The 13733-nt window shown below is 40.2% G+C and overlaps 1 protein-coding gene across 1 annotated transcript in view; it reads left to right on the top strand.

The window, feature by feature from the left end:
- Positions 1 to 13733, top strand: part of ELOVL2 (ELOVL fatty acid elongase 2) — a 51005-nt gene that overhangs the window by 21146 nt on the left and 16126 nt on the right. The window contains exons 2-3 of the mRNA XM_021536528.3: positions 2572 to 2635; positions 7809 to 7996. Of these exons, the coding sequence (XP_021392203.2) occupies positions 2572 to 2635; positions 7809 to 7996 (252 nt within the window). The remainder of the gene's footprint in view (positions 1 to 2571; positions 2636 to 7808; positions 7997 to 13733) is intronic.

Here is a 13733-nt window from a genome sequence, read left to right as displayed (position 1 = left end):
GAAAGGCCAGTGACATCCTGGCTTGTATCAGCAATAGTGTGGCCAGCAGGACCAGGGCTGCGATCATCCCCCAGAACTCAGCACTGGTGAGGCCACACCTCGAATCCTGGGTTCAGTTTTGGGTCCCTCACCACAAGAACAACACTGAGGTGCTGGAGCAGGTCCAGAGAAGGACAACAAAGCTGGGGAAGGGCCTGGAGCACAAGTCCTATAAGGAGCAGCTGAGGGAGCTGGGGGTGTTTAGCCTGGAGAAAAGGAGGCTTAGGGGGGACCTGATCACCCTCTACAACCACCGGAAAGGAGGCTGTAGCCAGGTGGGGATCAGCCTGTTCTCCAAGGTAACAAGTGACAGGACTGGATGAAATAGCCTCAAGTTGTGCCAGGGAGGTTTAGATTAGGTGTTAGGAAAAATGTCTTCACTGAAGGGGTTGTTGAGCTCTGGAACAATTTGACCAGAGAAGTCACAGATTTTATCACTATCCCTGGAGGTATATAAAAGACATGTAGATGTGGCACTCAGGGACATGGTGTAGTGGTGGAGTTGGCAGAGCTGGGTTTATAGTTGGACTTGGTTCCCTAAACGTATTTTTCAACCTAAACAATTCTATGGTTCTTTTCTTTTATTCTGCTCTTTCTTCTTAATATCCTACAATTCCTGTTCCTCCATCTGTTAGAAGCATTCAGTACCTAATTTCCATTTCAATGCAGCTGAGAATAGGTTTGTCTACAGTATTTTAATATAAAACAAATATACATGGTGTTTTACTTTGTTCTGGACATGTAAGATTTGTTAATGAAATGTAAAGCATGAAAGCAAATAACTTTGCATGCTCATTTCTACAAGTCACTCAAATTCATTACAGTATTTTTTCCAAAGCAGTCTGTTAAGTCTAACCACAAAGCCATTAAGCACAGGAGTAGGTCTGTTTCAAATTAATGCAGCAGGTGAGCACATCACAGACAAGCAGCAGTGTGGCATTTCCCAAAAGGGAGTATCATTGTCATGAAATAAGAACAGAACTACTGTATAGCTCAAGGGGATAAAAATGGAAGCAGATTTTTGCACAGGTCCCACACCTAGAAATTAAGTCACCTCCTGTGACAGAAGCCATCATTAGGCTGCTAAAGTAATTGTCTGAAATTCAGAAAATGCCTTTGTTTATGGGCTGTAGCCAGGACACTTAAAAGCCAATTTAATCTCCTCAGTGCTGTGAAGTATGAAAAACTTTTTTGTATCATTAATCATCAGTTTCTTTTGAGGAAATAATTTTGTTTGTTTCAGTTTTTTGTTTGGTTTTCCTTGCTTAGAATAATATATAATTTTAGTTTGGGGGTTTTTGTTGGATTTTTCTCCAAAAAAACATCAATGCAGTAGCATCTTACAGAGACAGAGGTTTATAGCTTAAGAACCTCACATTACCACATGTTTGCACAAAATCTGTCCACTTTGAACAATCCAAGGACCAAAATCAAGAGCAGAAGAAACACAAGAAAAGAGCTTGGGAGTGCCAGGAGCTTGTCCCTGCCCAGATCACAACACAGTCAGTCCCAGTAAAGGAATGGAGAGGCCGAGGCTGGACCTTCCAGTGTGCAAATATGGTTCTTCACAAGGCAAATCTCTTAATGGTGTCTGCAGTCCAGGCTGGTGTGGAGATATCTGGCATTCAAAGGCACCACAGCAGCTCCTGCCCTGCACTGGGGCTCAGCACCACTCTGTCTCTCTCCTCAGCCTGGCTGCATTTTCTCAGTTCTGAAATTAATTCATCAAGTACAGTAGGACACTTGTCTTGGGAAGACAAGAGGAAGAACCTGGCTGACCTCTGGTTGTGGCAAGGAATTATTCAGGCACAGGCATGCAGGAAGCCACTGCCCAGAGCTGCAGTCTGGGAAGAAATCATCACATCCAGTTGGGGGAATGACTGTGTAGATCATGGCTTAGCTCTCAACTCAGTCAAAACCAGACACAGATTTGCGAAACCTGCCAGCTTAGCAGCTTCATTGACTAAGACCTCAAAACACAATGTCTCTGTAAAGTTACCCACCTCTTCCTGCCACCCTAGATGGCCTGAACTTTATTACTGGACCTCTAGGTTCTTCTGTAGGCTTGCTTTATAGGAACTTGGGACCTGGTTTAGAGAAATCTCAGTTGGCTCACCTTCACTTAAATCATTCAAATATTTCCTTCCTTAATGTAAAGCATTGAGATATTCAGTTGAGGAAACATAATAAAAACAAAGAGGCATCTTTATTAGGGTGAAAACTACACTCATCACAGATGGATTTACTATGATACTTGCTGATTTTCATAACCCTTAATTTCCCTTCCTAAAGAGTTCTGGTTTGGGCAGTGTCCAGGAATGAGACCTGTATTGTTATCTAGACCACAATCTGCCCTAAATTAATTTTTAAAGAGGCTTGGGGTTTTTTCTGTATACATGATGTTGTGTACTTTGGAAATACTTGTGCATAACAAACTTCTTACAAGTTTATTGGAGGTTTTTTTTAAAATCATATTCTCTCTGCAACCCTGAGATAATTTCTTTTCCACATGTCCTTTTCCATATTTTTTAGGAGACCCTGAAAGCTTTTGACCAGGAAGTAAATGCATTTGTGGACTATATGTTTGGACCTCGAGGTAAGCTGCTCCACTTACAGGCCTTTAATGAAATAATACTTTTTTATTTGCTGAGTAACTTCTTATTGAAAAATGTAAACTAGGCAGAATCACAGTACTATCAGGAAGACACCATTATTGTAGCAAATCTATCAATGCAGTGATTTATCATTCCTTTGTTTCTGAGAATGTCAGAGAAATTCAATTTTCCTTCCTAACATGGAATAAAAATGGATCTTTCTGAAAGTCGAATATCTGCTTTGGGACTGATTGCCATTCATAATCCAGTTTGTTTTGTCCAGCTACTTATTAAATTACCTAGTTCAGAAGGATGCTTGGAGCAAAAGCAACCTGAATGATCACATCCAAAATGTCAATAAACCAATAGATTGGGTGGGAGAACAGATGCATCTTTTGACTTCCTATTGTTGCTTTTCTGGAACAGTTTGGACAAGAGTAACTTAAAGAATTGTAGGTTGGAAGTGCCTCATGCTTTGTTAGGATTGAAACAAGTAAGTAAAAAAGAAACCAAACCTAAAATAGGTCTGCAGACGAGGATGAAGCATCAAAGTCAGGGCTAAGAGAGCCAAGCAAATACAAGAAAAACATGAGACAGGAGCTTAGACAGGACACAGTCTTCAGAGTAGGCCCCTGCAAGTCCACCTTGCTGTTGATAGGGCTGGGTTTAATTTCAGGAATTGCCTTGCAAACTTTTACTCATGGTTAAATCCAGAACTGCTGCTGTGGGGATGGATGCATGATTAAGGATTCCCAATTTGTTGCAGTAAAGTTCTCCATGTCTCGGGAAGAGTTCTTGCTTAATTGGAAGTAAAAGGGAAAGATGTGTTCTTAAACACCAGAAATTCTAATTTTTCTTAGCTGGCTGGCTGGCTACAAAATCTTTTCCATCATATCTTCAGTAGATGTGAAGTTTGAAAGAAAGATTTCCAGTGAAGAAACACTGAATAGCTTGGGAACTGCAGCAGCAGAAGTGGTTAAAGCAGAATAGGTTTTATTAATGGCTTCTATAATAGCACATTTTAATATTAACAAAGAAATGTGATCAGAAGAACAAAAGCACTACTTTTTGGTGGGTTTTTTGGTTTCCAAATAAATATGATGTCCTCTTTTATTCCTCTTTCCTTGTTGGTCCAGACAAATTGTCTGAAGGATTACGCTATAGTTGATACAATTCTGAATAGCACAGAGATCCCTCTGGGATTTTGGAAAGAACTTTAATTAAACAAGTATTATTTGTATTGCTTGCCAAGTACATAACCATCCTATCCTTCTCCAGACATCAGTGCTGAAGATAGCTTTGTTTGTCCACACCTCTGCGCTCTGATCTTCAATTTAACTGGTGGTATAATGACACAGTATCATACATTTCCTGAATAGCATATCTCCCTCCAGTGTGTTTATCCACATAAATAATTCACATAAATAATTCACAATAGACTGCAATCAGTTTTAAATTGAATGACCCCACAGATTAATGAATTGAGAGCTTCCCCAAACATCTAAACCCACAAACAATTCCTCTTCTACCTCTCTGATTTTCATCCACAGTACACACTTCATTCAGCAGCAAGATGGATTAAAAGGATAGATAACAGCACTCAATTATTTTAAAAGCCAATCCCCTATTTTTTTGTTTATATTTTAGGTAGTAACTCCTGAAGTACTTGTGTCACTATGCAGGTCTTTGTCATCATTAACAGATGTGTCTGAGGGCACTAGAAGAGACAGAATGCCTCTAGGAACTAGAGTGTGGCTATCTCTGTCACGCTGGGAGCACCAGGTTAACACAAGCTGCAGTGCTGCCTGACTACAATGAGGGACAGGCTATCAAAGATCTGAATTTGATTTATAAATATTGGCATATTTTGTACCTTCATTCACTGCTATCAGCTGGGCTTTGTAGATTTCCTCTGTGTTTGCTTTCAAACTAGCAGAACAAGTCCTTTGGATCAGGAACAGCAGCCATATACCTGCCCATTGGTTTAATCTCTAAGTAAGGGGTGGTCTTACAATTTGGTGTTGGTCCCTCTTGTTCTTATGCTCAAGGCAATTTGAGAAGGAGTGAAATAGCAATTTTCTTCTGTAAAAGATAATTTTTTCCGATCTAGCTCTTCATCTGCAGAGTATTGTTGGTGTTTTACAAAATTAATATTGAATTGCAGGAGCTAAATCTAGTTGACTGGTTGGTTATCTGTGAAAGAAGAGGTGGCCAGGAAGAGATGTATTTTGTTAAAGTTATGATAAAGTAAAAAGCACTTTTCCTTAATAGACTCTGATCAGTAGCAAGGCGCTGGAGCAAACCCATCTAACCTCTGCACCTTAAAAAGGAGTGAATTTACTCAGACACTGGCTGGCCATAGCTATAGAGAAACTTGAATCACAATGTTTCTCAGCCTCATTGACAGAGGCCTGATACGTTCAAAGAGCTTGGGAGGCCTGCCACTCATGGAAAAGGAGCCAGGATTTCACCCCAAGGGTTTGGCACACGATGGCCGGTGACCGTGAATGAGCTTATTCATGGAGTGATCAGAGTTTGCGGGCGCCTGCTCCTTCCCCTGCTATAGTCCAGTGCTTCCCCACTGTGACTTTATTCACTGCTTTGGTCTCAATTTCAGATGCTGTGCAACTTCAATACTGTAAAAATAATCCTTTCTCCTATTGACAGTGTAACTTTATGGTACTTGAACACAGAGATTTAACTGTCGGTCAACAGAAATACTTTCCAACTCTCATTCTTCTGATAACTTCTTCTGAAATACATTCCCTTTCCTCCCCCTTCTTGACACATAAAAACCTCCCTCTACTTGTCATTCAGGGATAAGTGGAAGTGGAAACAAAACAGTCACATTCCTTGGCTGCTCTTTATAAACCACTCTCAGCCAGAAACTGTCTTACTCTTCAAGGTATTGAGGTCGTGGTGGGAAATATTCAGGAAGGGTACATGTTTAAACAATTTCTCTTGAAATTGGAATACTACAGGACTTAAAAATACTTGGCATGCTGACCTGAACAAGAACACGAGTTCTGCTTTTGTGTAGATCAGCTCACATGCTTGTGGCCACTCATAGCAGAATGAAAACTTTCTGAGAGCATACTGGGGCAGAATTTATTCTGTGTAGTTTAATTTGTATTCTGAACTCTTCTGAATTCTTTTCCTTTTTGATCAAGCATGCTGTTTTGCTATCTACTGATACCAATTTGCCTTTGTGCATGTAACCTTTATGCACCAAGTGTTACAATCCTCAGATGGGAGACCTTTCTTAAAATAGCAGTCTTGCTGACATGACTGTCTTCTACATCTTCATTTAGGATAGCAATTAAATAAATTAAAACCTTATGCTCCTAAAACACACACTCCTAAGACATCAACGCCTAAACTTTTAACCTTTACCTGTCCTGTGACTCCCATGTCATGGTGAGAGCCCATAAGGGAGCAGAATCACTTCTAAAATATTCATTCCAGTGCTTCACATAGGGCTTGTGAGTTTTAGGAGATTGTTGAAAGTGTTTCCTTCTCACACTGAGGTGATCCTAATAAGCACTGAGGTCTGAAGACAGACAACAGGCGTTCTAGCTTGGTAATACACCACAAAGCAAGGCTGCCACAAAAGGAAGAACTGAGCTCTTGTGACTGCTTTAATCCTACACCTCCTTGCTCCTAGAGGTTTTTGGAAGTCCAAAAGGGAGAGTCAAAAGGAGGAGAGCATTGGATTTCCATGGCAGTGGTGGCCTAGTTGAAAGTCTTTCCTGCGAAAGGGCTAACAAGCCTCATGGAATCCAAATTCACCAGAAGAATGTTACAACCACTGCTATGGAAGCGATGGGGAAGCAGAGGGGAAAGCAATGAGAAAGAAAGCTGGTGTTCAAAGCCTGGCTCATATGCAGGTTACTCCAACATATATAAAATTTCACTTTACATATACCTGTATGCAAGTATTTCTGAGGAAAGAATTGATGGAAAGAATATAGTACAGCAAATTCCAATAAATTACTAATTGTTTGGGCACATTTACTTGGTGCATCATCCATTGCCCAGTCTTTTCCAATTTCAACACAGGGAGAAAAACAGTAAAATGTTTTTTTCATGCACTGTGAATAGCTTCTATTTTACAATTTTTAACACCATCCTGGCTTTTATAAAAAAATAACCTAAGTAATTTAAAACATTTTCCAAGAGCAAAAACATCTTCCTAAGAACAGAAAGAACAACTTTCTGTGAGACCTGCACAGTGACTCCTCACTGACTTCTTTCTTCACTTGCTCCATACATCATTCTAAAAACTAGCTGTGATGCCCCCTTGCTCTTTCCATAGGTGAATGGCTGAAGAATGCTGCTATGGAAAGTTGACTCTAGATTTTGCTCCATCTTGGAAAAAGAAAAAAGAAAAGAAAGCACACCCTTTTCACTCATGACATTCAGTTGCTCGTATGACAATAAAGTGTTGCCTCCAGCTAGGCATCTGGGATTAGGCTTTGCTCATATACACTGAACTATCTGATTACTGCCAATGGGATTACTTGTGTGAATAAGGCAAGCAGGATTTGACCTTAATATTTCATTTCAGGACCAGGCAAGTGGGACAGAAACTGTGAGAAAGTGAGCCTTCATTCAGCCAAAAATCTTTGATAACCATCAAAGTAAACATTTGGCACTTGCTTTTCATATTTAATATTTTTGAAAAGTCTTCCCCTTGTATGAACATTTTCTAGTCAATGCTATATACATTACTACCTGTATGGCAAGAGCAGAATTAAAATAGCACATGAGCTGGCAATATTACATGCATACTTTGGATTTAATATTGTCTCCAAATTGTCTGTGGAGCAGATTAAGATAGGATTTACATAAATATTACATGAAAACATTAAACAATTTTTTTTAAAGTCATTCATATTCCTTCATTTCTCTTTCATTTTCTCTTTACTATTAAAATGAGGTGATTTAGGTGACCTTAAATTATTAGGGAATTCCATGCAGTTTTCAGCCCACATTCTCTGAGACTTAGCATGCAGTTTTGATAAGTTAAAAGCAATGGATATCTCTTGTGAGGAAAGAATGGCTGATTCCATCCCACTCTTTTAGCAGATTCTTTTCATTATGTGTTCTGCCTTATTTTAGCAATACTTTACCATAGCTCTCTTAATTGCCTGCTCTGTGTGTTTCTTTTTTTAGATGCCAGGGTTAGAGGATGGTTCCTTTTGGACTCTTACCTTCCCACATTTTTCCTTACTGGAGCATATCTACTCTGCATATGGCTGGGCAACAAGTTCATGAAGAACAGGCCTCCTTTCTCTCTCAGACCTCACCTCATTGTGTATAACCTGGGCATCACACTGCTCTCCTTCTACATGCTCATAGAGGTAAGTGCTCTGCAATGCAGCATGGCTGAGGAAGGTGACCAAGGTTCAGTTTTTAGCAGAAATATCTTAGTGACAGGTGGTTTTGCTAGGAAAGTTTAAATCAACAGCAAAATAATATTTAAAAGCTCCTTCTCATCTTAGATCTTGGCATGCGTTGATCGTCCTTTCTGAGCTACAATCCACACCTGGTGACAGCTCTTTGCTGCCCAGACCCTGTCCACAAGCATAAATTTGAATCTAAATTTGAAATGTCACTCTGCTCATATGTACCTTGTCCTTCAGCACCCATGAAAATGCCTTAGATTGGGCTTTATTTGTATGACTGACTGTGGAATGATTTTTCCAGGCCCATGCTTAAACACTAATAGATTTATAGATGAGAACAAGTACTGATTTATTTATGGTACTGGCAATTCAGCATTATTTTTCTGCTTTTGTGACTAAGAAGCTTTCCTCATACAGTCAGACAGTAAAAGACAGATGTTAAAAACTTACCACTTCATCCCCAAGGGCTGTGGGGCTTGGAGGCTGAATATGGTCACATATTATTATATCCCAAGTATTTATCAGAAAGGAACATGCTTATATAATTCAGGATCCATTTAGAATCAGAAGAGAGGTTTGAATGCATTGATGATTTTGCAGCAGAAGAGGATTCAAACAGTGCCCCTCAGCAGATGTGTGTGGTTTTACTTCTGCAGAGGGAAACAGAATCCAAAAGTCACTATTTGGATATTATTTGGGAGCTGCCCTTTTTCAACCTTTTGATAACTGTGATACTTTTAATATTAACCTGTTAACACACATTACTTGAAGGCCTCAAAACCAAAAACTAAAAGACAAAACCCACAAAACCGTTTTTGTATTTTTTGCCAAAGAAGTGACCCTGGGCATGAGAAGCTCTGGCTGAAGAGTGTGCTTGATTTCAGTGTCAGCATGTGCCTGACACTGCTCTGTTACCTGCACAGCCTTGTAGCATTTTTCACTCCCGGGGCTCTTGGCCACAGTTTCCACCTTATTCTGTTGGTTGGACAAGAAACTTTTCAGAAGCTAAACAGGACACCCAAAGACTTTGAGTTTTAAATTAATTTGCGCTAAACTGCAAGTGACTGGCCTGGTCAAATGGCTGAGGAGCGGTTTAGGGTTGTGCCTTTGTGCAAAGGACTGACTGTGTCATGCAGAGCTTTATCCTGGTCAATGTTCCAGCTGGCTTCAGAGGCTGCTGTGGGTGTCTGGGAGTGCAGGATAAGGTGTAGAGCAAAGGAGAAACCAGCACAATTGCTGGAAGATTTGATGACTCCACAGTGATTGTTCTCCAGAATTTAAATTAGTACTTTGATGTTTAAATCCCCATTTTGCTTGAAGGTATGCAGATAAATGGCTGCAGTTAGCAGGACTCAGCAAAAAGGATTAACTGAATAGAAAACAATACTGCTGCTCCCTTTCCCTTCCAGTCTCATTTGGCCTGCCACAAGTAAATAAATGGAAGAACAAAGACAATTTTAGCAGGTCTCATTTGCATCAATTAAGCAAATTTGGTTTTAGCCACCTTCACATCCTGGTAGGAACTGTATTTAGCCACCTCCTGTTCAGCTGCCTTCCCGCAGCTAACTTTGCTGCAGACAGTTGCTGAGTTGTGTTAGTCCTCAGATTAGTCCCTTGAGACCTTGATTTTGAGGCTGGAGACTGCTGATTTACACCTCCCAGATGGCAGCTGGGCATGGCTGGCAGTGCCAGCTCACAGCTCCACATTCTGCAAATTTGGGAACCCAGAGAACACGATGGCTGATCTGCACTGCCAGCTGTTCTACTGCAGATTTCACTCTTAGCTCTGGACTGTCAGCCAGGCTAGTTTTACACTGTACAAAACACACTTCCATTATATCGGCTCTGTATTTTCTCTTAGTCTACTTCCCTGGCTCCCATCACAGCTTCTCCTGCGAAGAAGCAGAATGGAAGTTAATACTTGCAATCCTGCCTGAGGTTGCCTGTACATCCCTGCTGAAGGAAAACAGGCAAATGGGAGAGCAGAAATCATCTTCATTACCGAATAAAGTAATGGCGATTCAATATTTCAAAATGTCTGATTTCCAAAGCTTCTCTCTGTGCCCCTTATTCTCTCAGTCTTTTGTGGACAGTAAGCTCTTTAAGGCAAGAGTTACCTATATTTAGCACATTCTGCACAGTGGTTCCTTATGTAAACACAGTTGATACACAGCTGATCCTTCCAGTGACTGTGATCCGGGATCAATTCCTGGTTAGACACATCTACAATAGTTGTTTTATTCCTCCATCCTCTCAATGCATCTACACCTGTCTGGTCTCTACTGGGGATAAATCACAAAATAAGCAGCTCTACAATAGAGATAAAATATTTTCCCCCCACCCACCCACCATCAAAAGAAACCTCCATAACCAATCATCTTTCTTTGTTCTGTTTGTAAAATGCCACACAGCATTTCTTGCAATAGCTCCAAAATGTCTTGCTTCTTAGACATTCAAAAGAAAAAAAATATCTCGTTCACAAGAAAGGGTGTACCTCCAAATAGAGCCTGTCTCACATGATGGATTTAATGAGAAACATGGTAAACCTGCTGATGAGGGTACCTGTGCTTCAATTCTTCATCTCCTCACCCTCATCTCCTGACTAGTTATAGCTGGCACTTCACGATAGTGCAACCTCAAGGCATGAAAACAAAGGTGACAGCAAAGAGTCATAACAAAAGGATTGTTTTTAAATCTCCAAGGGTAGATTCCTCTTTTGAGCCAGAGCTCCATGCACTGCACAGTGGGCATGAACTATCTGGAAGCCAATTTTATCTCTGAGCTTTGAGGTCAACCAATCTGCAAAGCACTTGGAGGAACAACTCCAGGACAACTCTAAGATGTGCCATTAGCATGAGGTCAGATACCCCTACGATCCCCCAAGGACAAGGTCTAAAGATAAACAGCTCTGCCCAGCTGCCCTCATCCTAATGAGATATCTCAAAATTTTTGAGTCAACAGAGAGGTGCCTCTGAAGGCCTCCCAGAAGGGCAGCTTATTAGACCTCTGGACTTCTGAGTTAGGCAAATAAATTTTCCTGAAGTTGCCAAAGTTGTTTACTTTCCCCAGCTGAGTATGGTCAAGTTGGCACTTGGGTTTGGAGCATATTTTTTTCAAGTACCTGAAGCTTAAACACAGGTCCTGTGCTTAGACTGGGCAGGCTGCAGGTGGGCTGCTGAGGAGGAAAAAGAGAATTCCTTCTACCCTTGCTGCTACCAAAGAAAGCCGCATCAGGAGTTTGTTATTGTTGTGTACTTTTCTCTACCAGTAAGTGCTCATAGACCCAGATTAACTCTACTGATCCAACAACTTCTAGAACATTGTCAAACTCTGTATAAGGAAAAACATCCAGCACCTTTTTACTTCCACAAAAATCAAAACATTTAACAATTTCTCTTAAGAAATATATGCCCTTTTTTTGCACAAATCTTTGCTTAAGATGCTAAAATACCAACTATGAGCAGTAAACCAGCTTACTGTGAAAAAACATCACATCTGTGCATATTTCAGAATTGTTTCTTACAAACCACACTTTAGGGATGCAACCTGAGGTACCAGAGGCCAAACTGTCACAAGTTCAGTGATAAATTTAAACTGAAAACAGGGGAGTATGATGCTGATCTCTGAATTCCGAAATTACTCAGGTGAGGATACTCTCTCTCACTAATAGGAATAGACATAATCTCTGCCACAGTCCTAGGCTGCTTTCCCCAGCAGAAAGTATCACCTCTGCCCTATTTAAATCAAATCTCAGCTGGTCATCAAGGTCCCATCCAAGTCTGTCTGTTGATCAGGCACTGAGAAAACCAGGACACTGGCACCATTTGGGTCAGATTAAAAAGGAGATCTAGAGATATGTGTCATTAGCAGAGAGGTGGCGTGATGTCTCAAGCTGCCTGTATCCCCAGGTAGCTTCTCAGACTTATTACAAATCCATGGGATTTGTAAGCAAGCAACCACATCCATGTAGGGAAGCAGGACTTGCATGTGAGGGCCCCTCTTTTTGTGCAAAGAGCAGAACTCACTATTGCCAGCCCATATTGCATTAATCTTTCTGGAGGAGCCAGGAAAAAAATGTCTTCTACCTTGCAGGATTCAATAAAATAAAAAGCAGCAAATCAAATGCACTTTAGCTATTTCTAGGAGCTGAAAATTCATCCCACATGAAATCCAGTTTCTGAATTATAGTCATAACTTGCATATTCACAGATGCCAAGGTGGTGAGAGGATTCCTAGGAGTGCCGGAATGATCAGGGCCATCAGTCACCCCTTTTAGCCCTACACACTGCAATTGCAATGATATCTCACATATTATTAGAAAGTATAATGCCTGAATTAGACATAATGGGGCAAAACAAAGGGAACAAAGCAAAAATAGAAGGTGCATTTAAATCTGTTTGTTTCCATCATTATAATGGCTCACATCAGAAGGATTTGCTTCCTATCTGTGCAAGTGTTAAAAAGATAGAGCTAGTGTAACACAAGTTCTAAGTAAACCTTTAACAGTGCAGACAATGAGGAAAGGTGAAAAAGATCCTAACCAATTTGAATTCTCCTGGAATTTTACTGTAGAAATCCAACCTCAACATAATCTTGCTTTTGGTGTTTGTTTTGTTTTGATTTTGCTTTCTGTTTTGATTTGGTTTTTTGCCCTTTTTATTTTTTGTAAGATTATGATAAATTGTTGTTTACTCCTTCATTAATTGTTGAGAAGTTAACAAATGTAAATTAGGTACAGAAATACAGAAATATTCTAGATCCATCAGTACTGATGCTTGAGGTGAAGGCTTCCTTTGAAGCAATTGTTTAGTAGTGAAATATTACTTGTGCCTTAGGGCAGCAAGAGAAAAAGAACAAAGTGAGAAACCAGGAGAGATCAGGTGCACTTCTCTATCATTTGAAGAAAAGGAGAGTAGGGAAAAAGAAAACCTAGAGAGCAAAAGGTCACCAAGAGTGCATTATAAAGCAGTGAAATGTAAGGACAAGAACAAACAGATCTTTTGATAGAGGAAGAACTTTGTGTGAATGGAGTTAAATTACCAGGTGTTCTATCTTAATCGAATAATTTGTTTGGAGAGCTGAGGAGCTGACTTTGCTTCCTTGCCTGCAGTTATTCCAGCTGGGCATGTTGTCTTCACATCTCAGTTTTCATCCTCTGTGTCCTCCTTGTCTTTCATACTGACCTTTCTGAGCTCTGCATTTCAGTAGAACATTTAACCTGATCATCGAAAAAGACAGTGTTCTGGATCCCTCATGCACATTCAAACAGAATTCAGTAGAACCTTATTGGAAATCAAGAATAAAATTTCACATGATCAGGCTTTCCATATGTGCACAGCTTCTAATGCCCCCACTGGTACCACAAAATATGATAGAGGTACTATTCAGAGCAGACATAATCAAAGACTCATGGAAAATAAGCCTAGATGGGATTTCTTTCAGCCTATCCCCCTACCCCAGACAACAGCAATATTCAAAGGAATTACCATTTATAAGTAATTTTGAAGTCATTAGTTCACTAATCCTTCTATCAGGCTCCCATTTACTTAAGGAGTATTAAATAGAACTGGTTGGTAGCTTCTCAACTATATGGCTTTATATTTGAAAGAGTTTTTGTTGATAAAAAAAAATTCAAACAATTATCAAAACTTCACTTGGGAAAGGGGCTCTGATTTTTTTGTCACCATGTTAT

Source organism: Lonchura striata, chromosome 2 (genome assembly GCF_050655825.1).
Source record: "Lonchura striata isolate lonStrDom1 chromosome 2, ASM5065582v1, whole genome shotgun sequence".
Classification (NCBI taxonomy): domain Eukaryota; kingdom Metazoa; phylum Chordata; class Aves; order Passeriformes; family Estrildidae; genus Lonchura; species Lonchura striata.
This window is presented reverse-complemented; position numbering and strand designations above follow the sequence as displayed.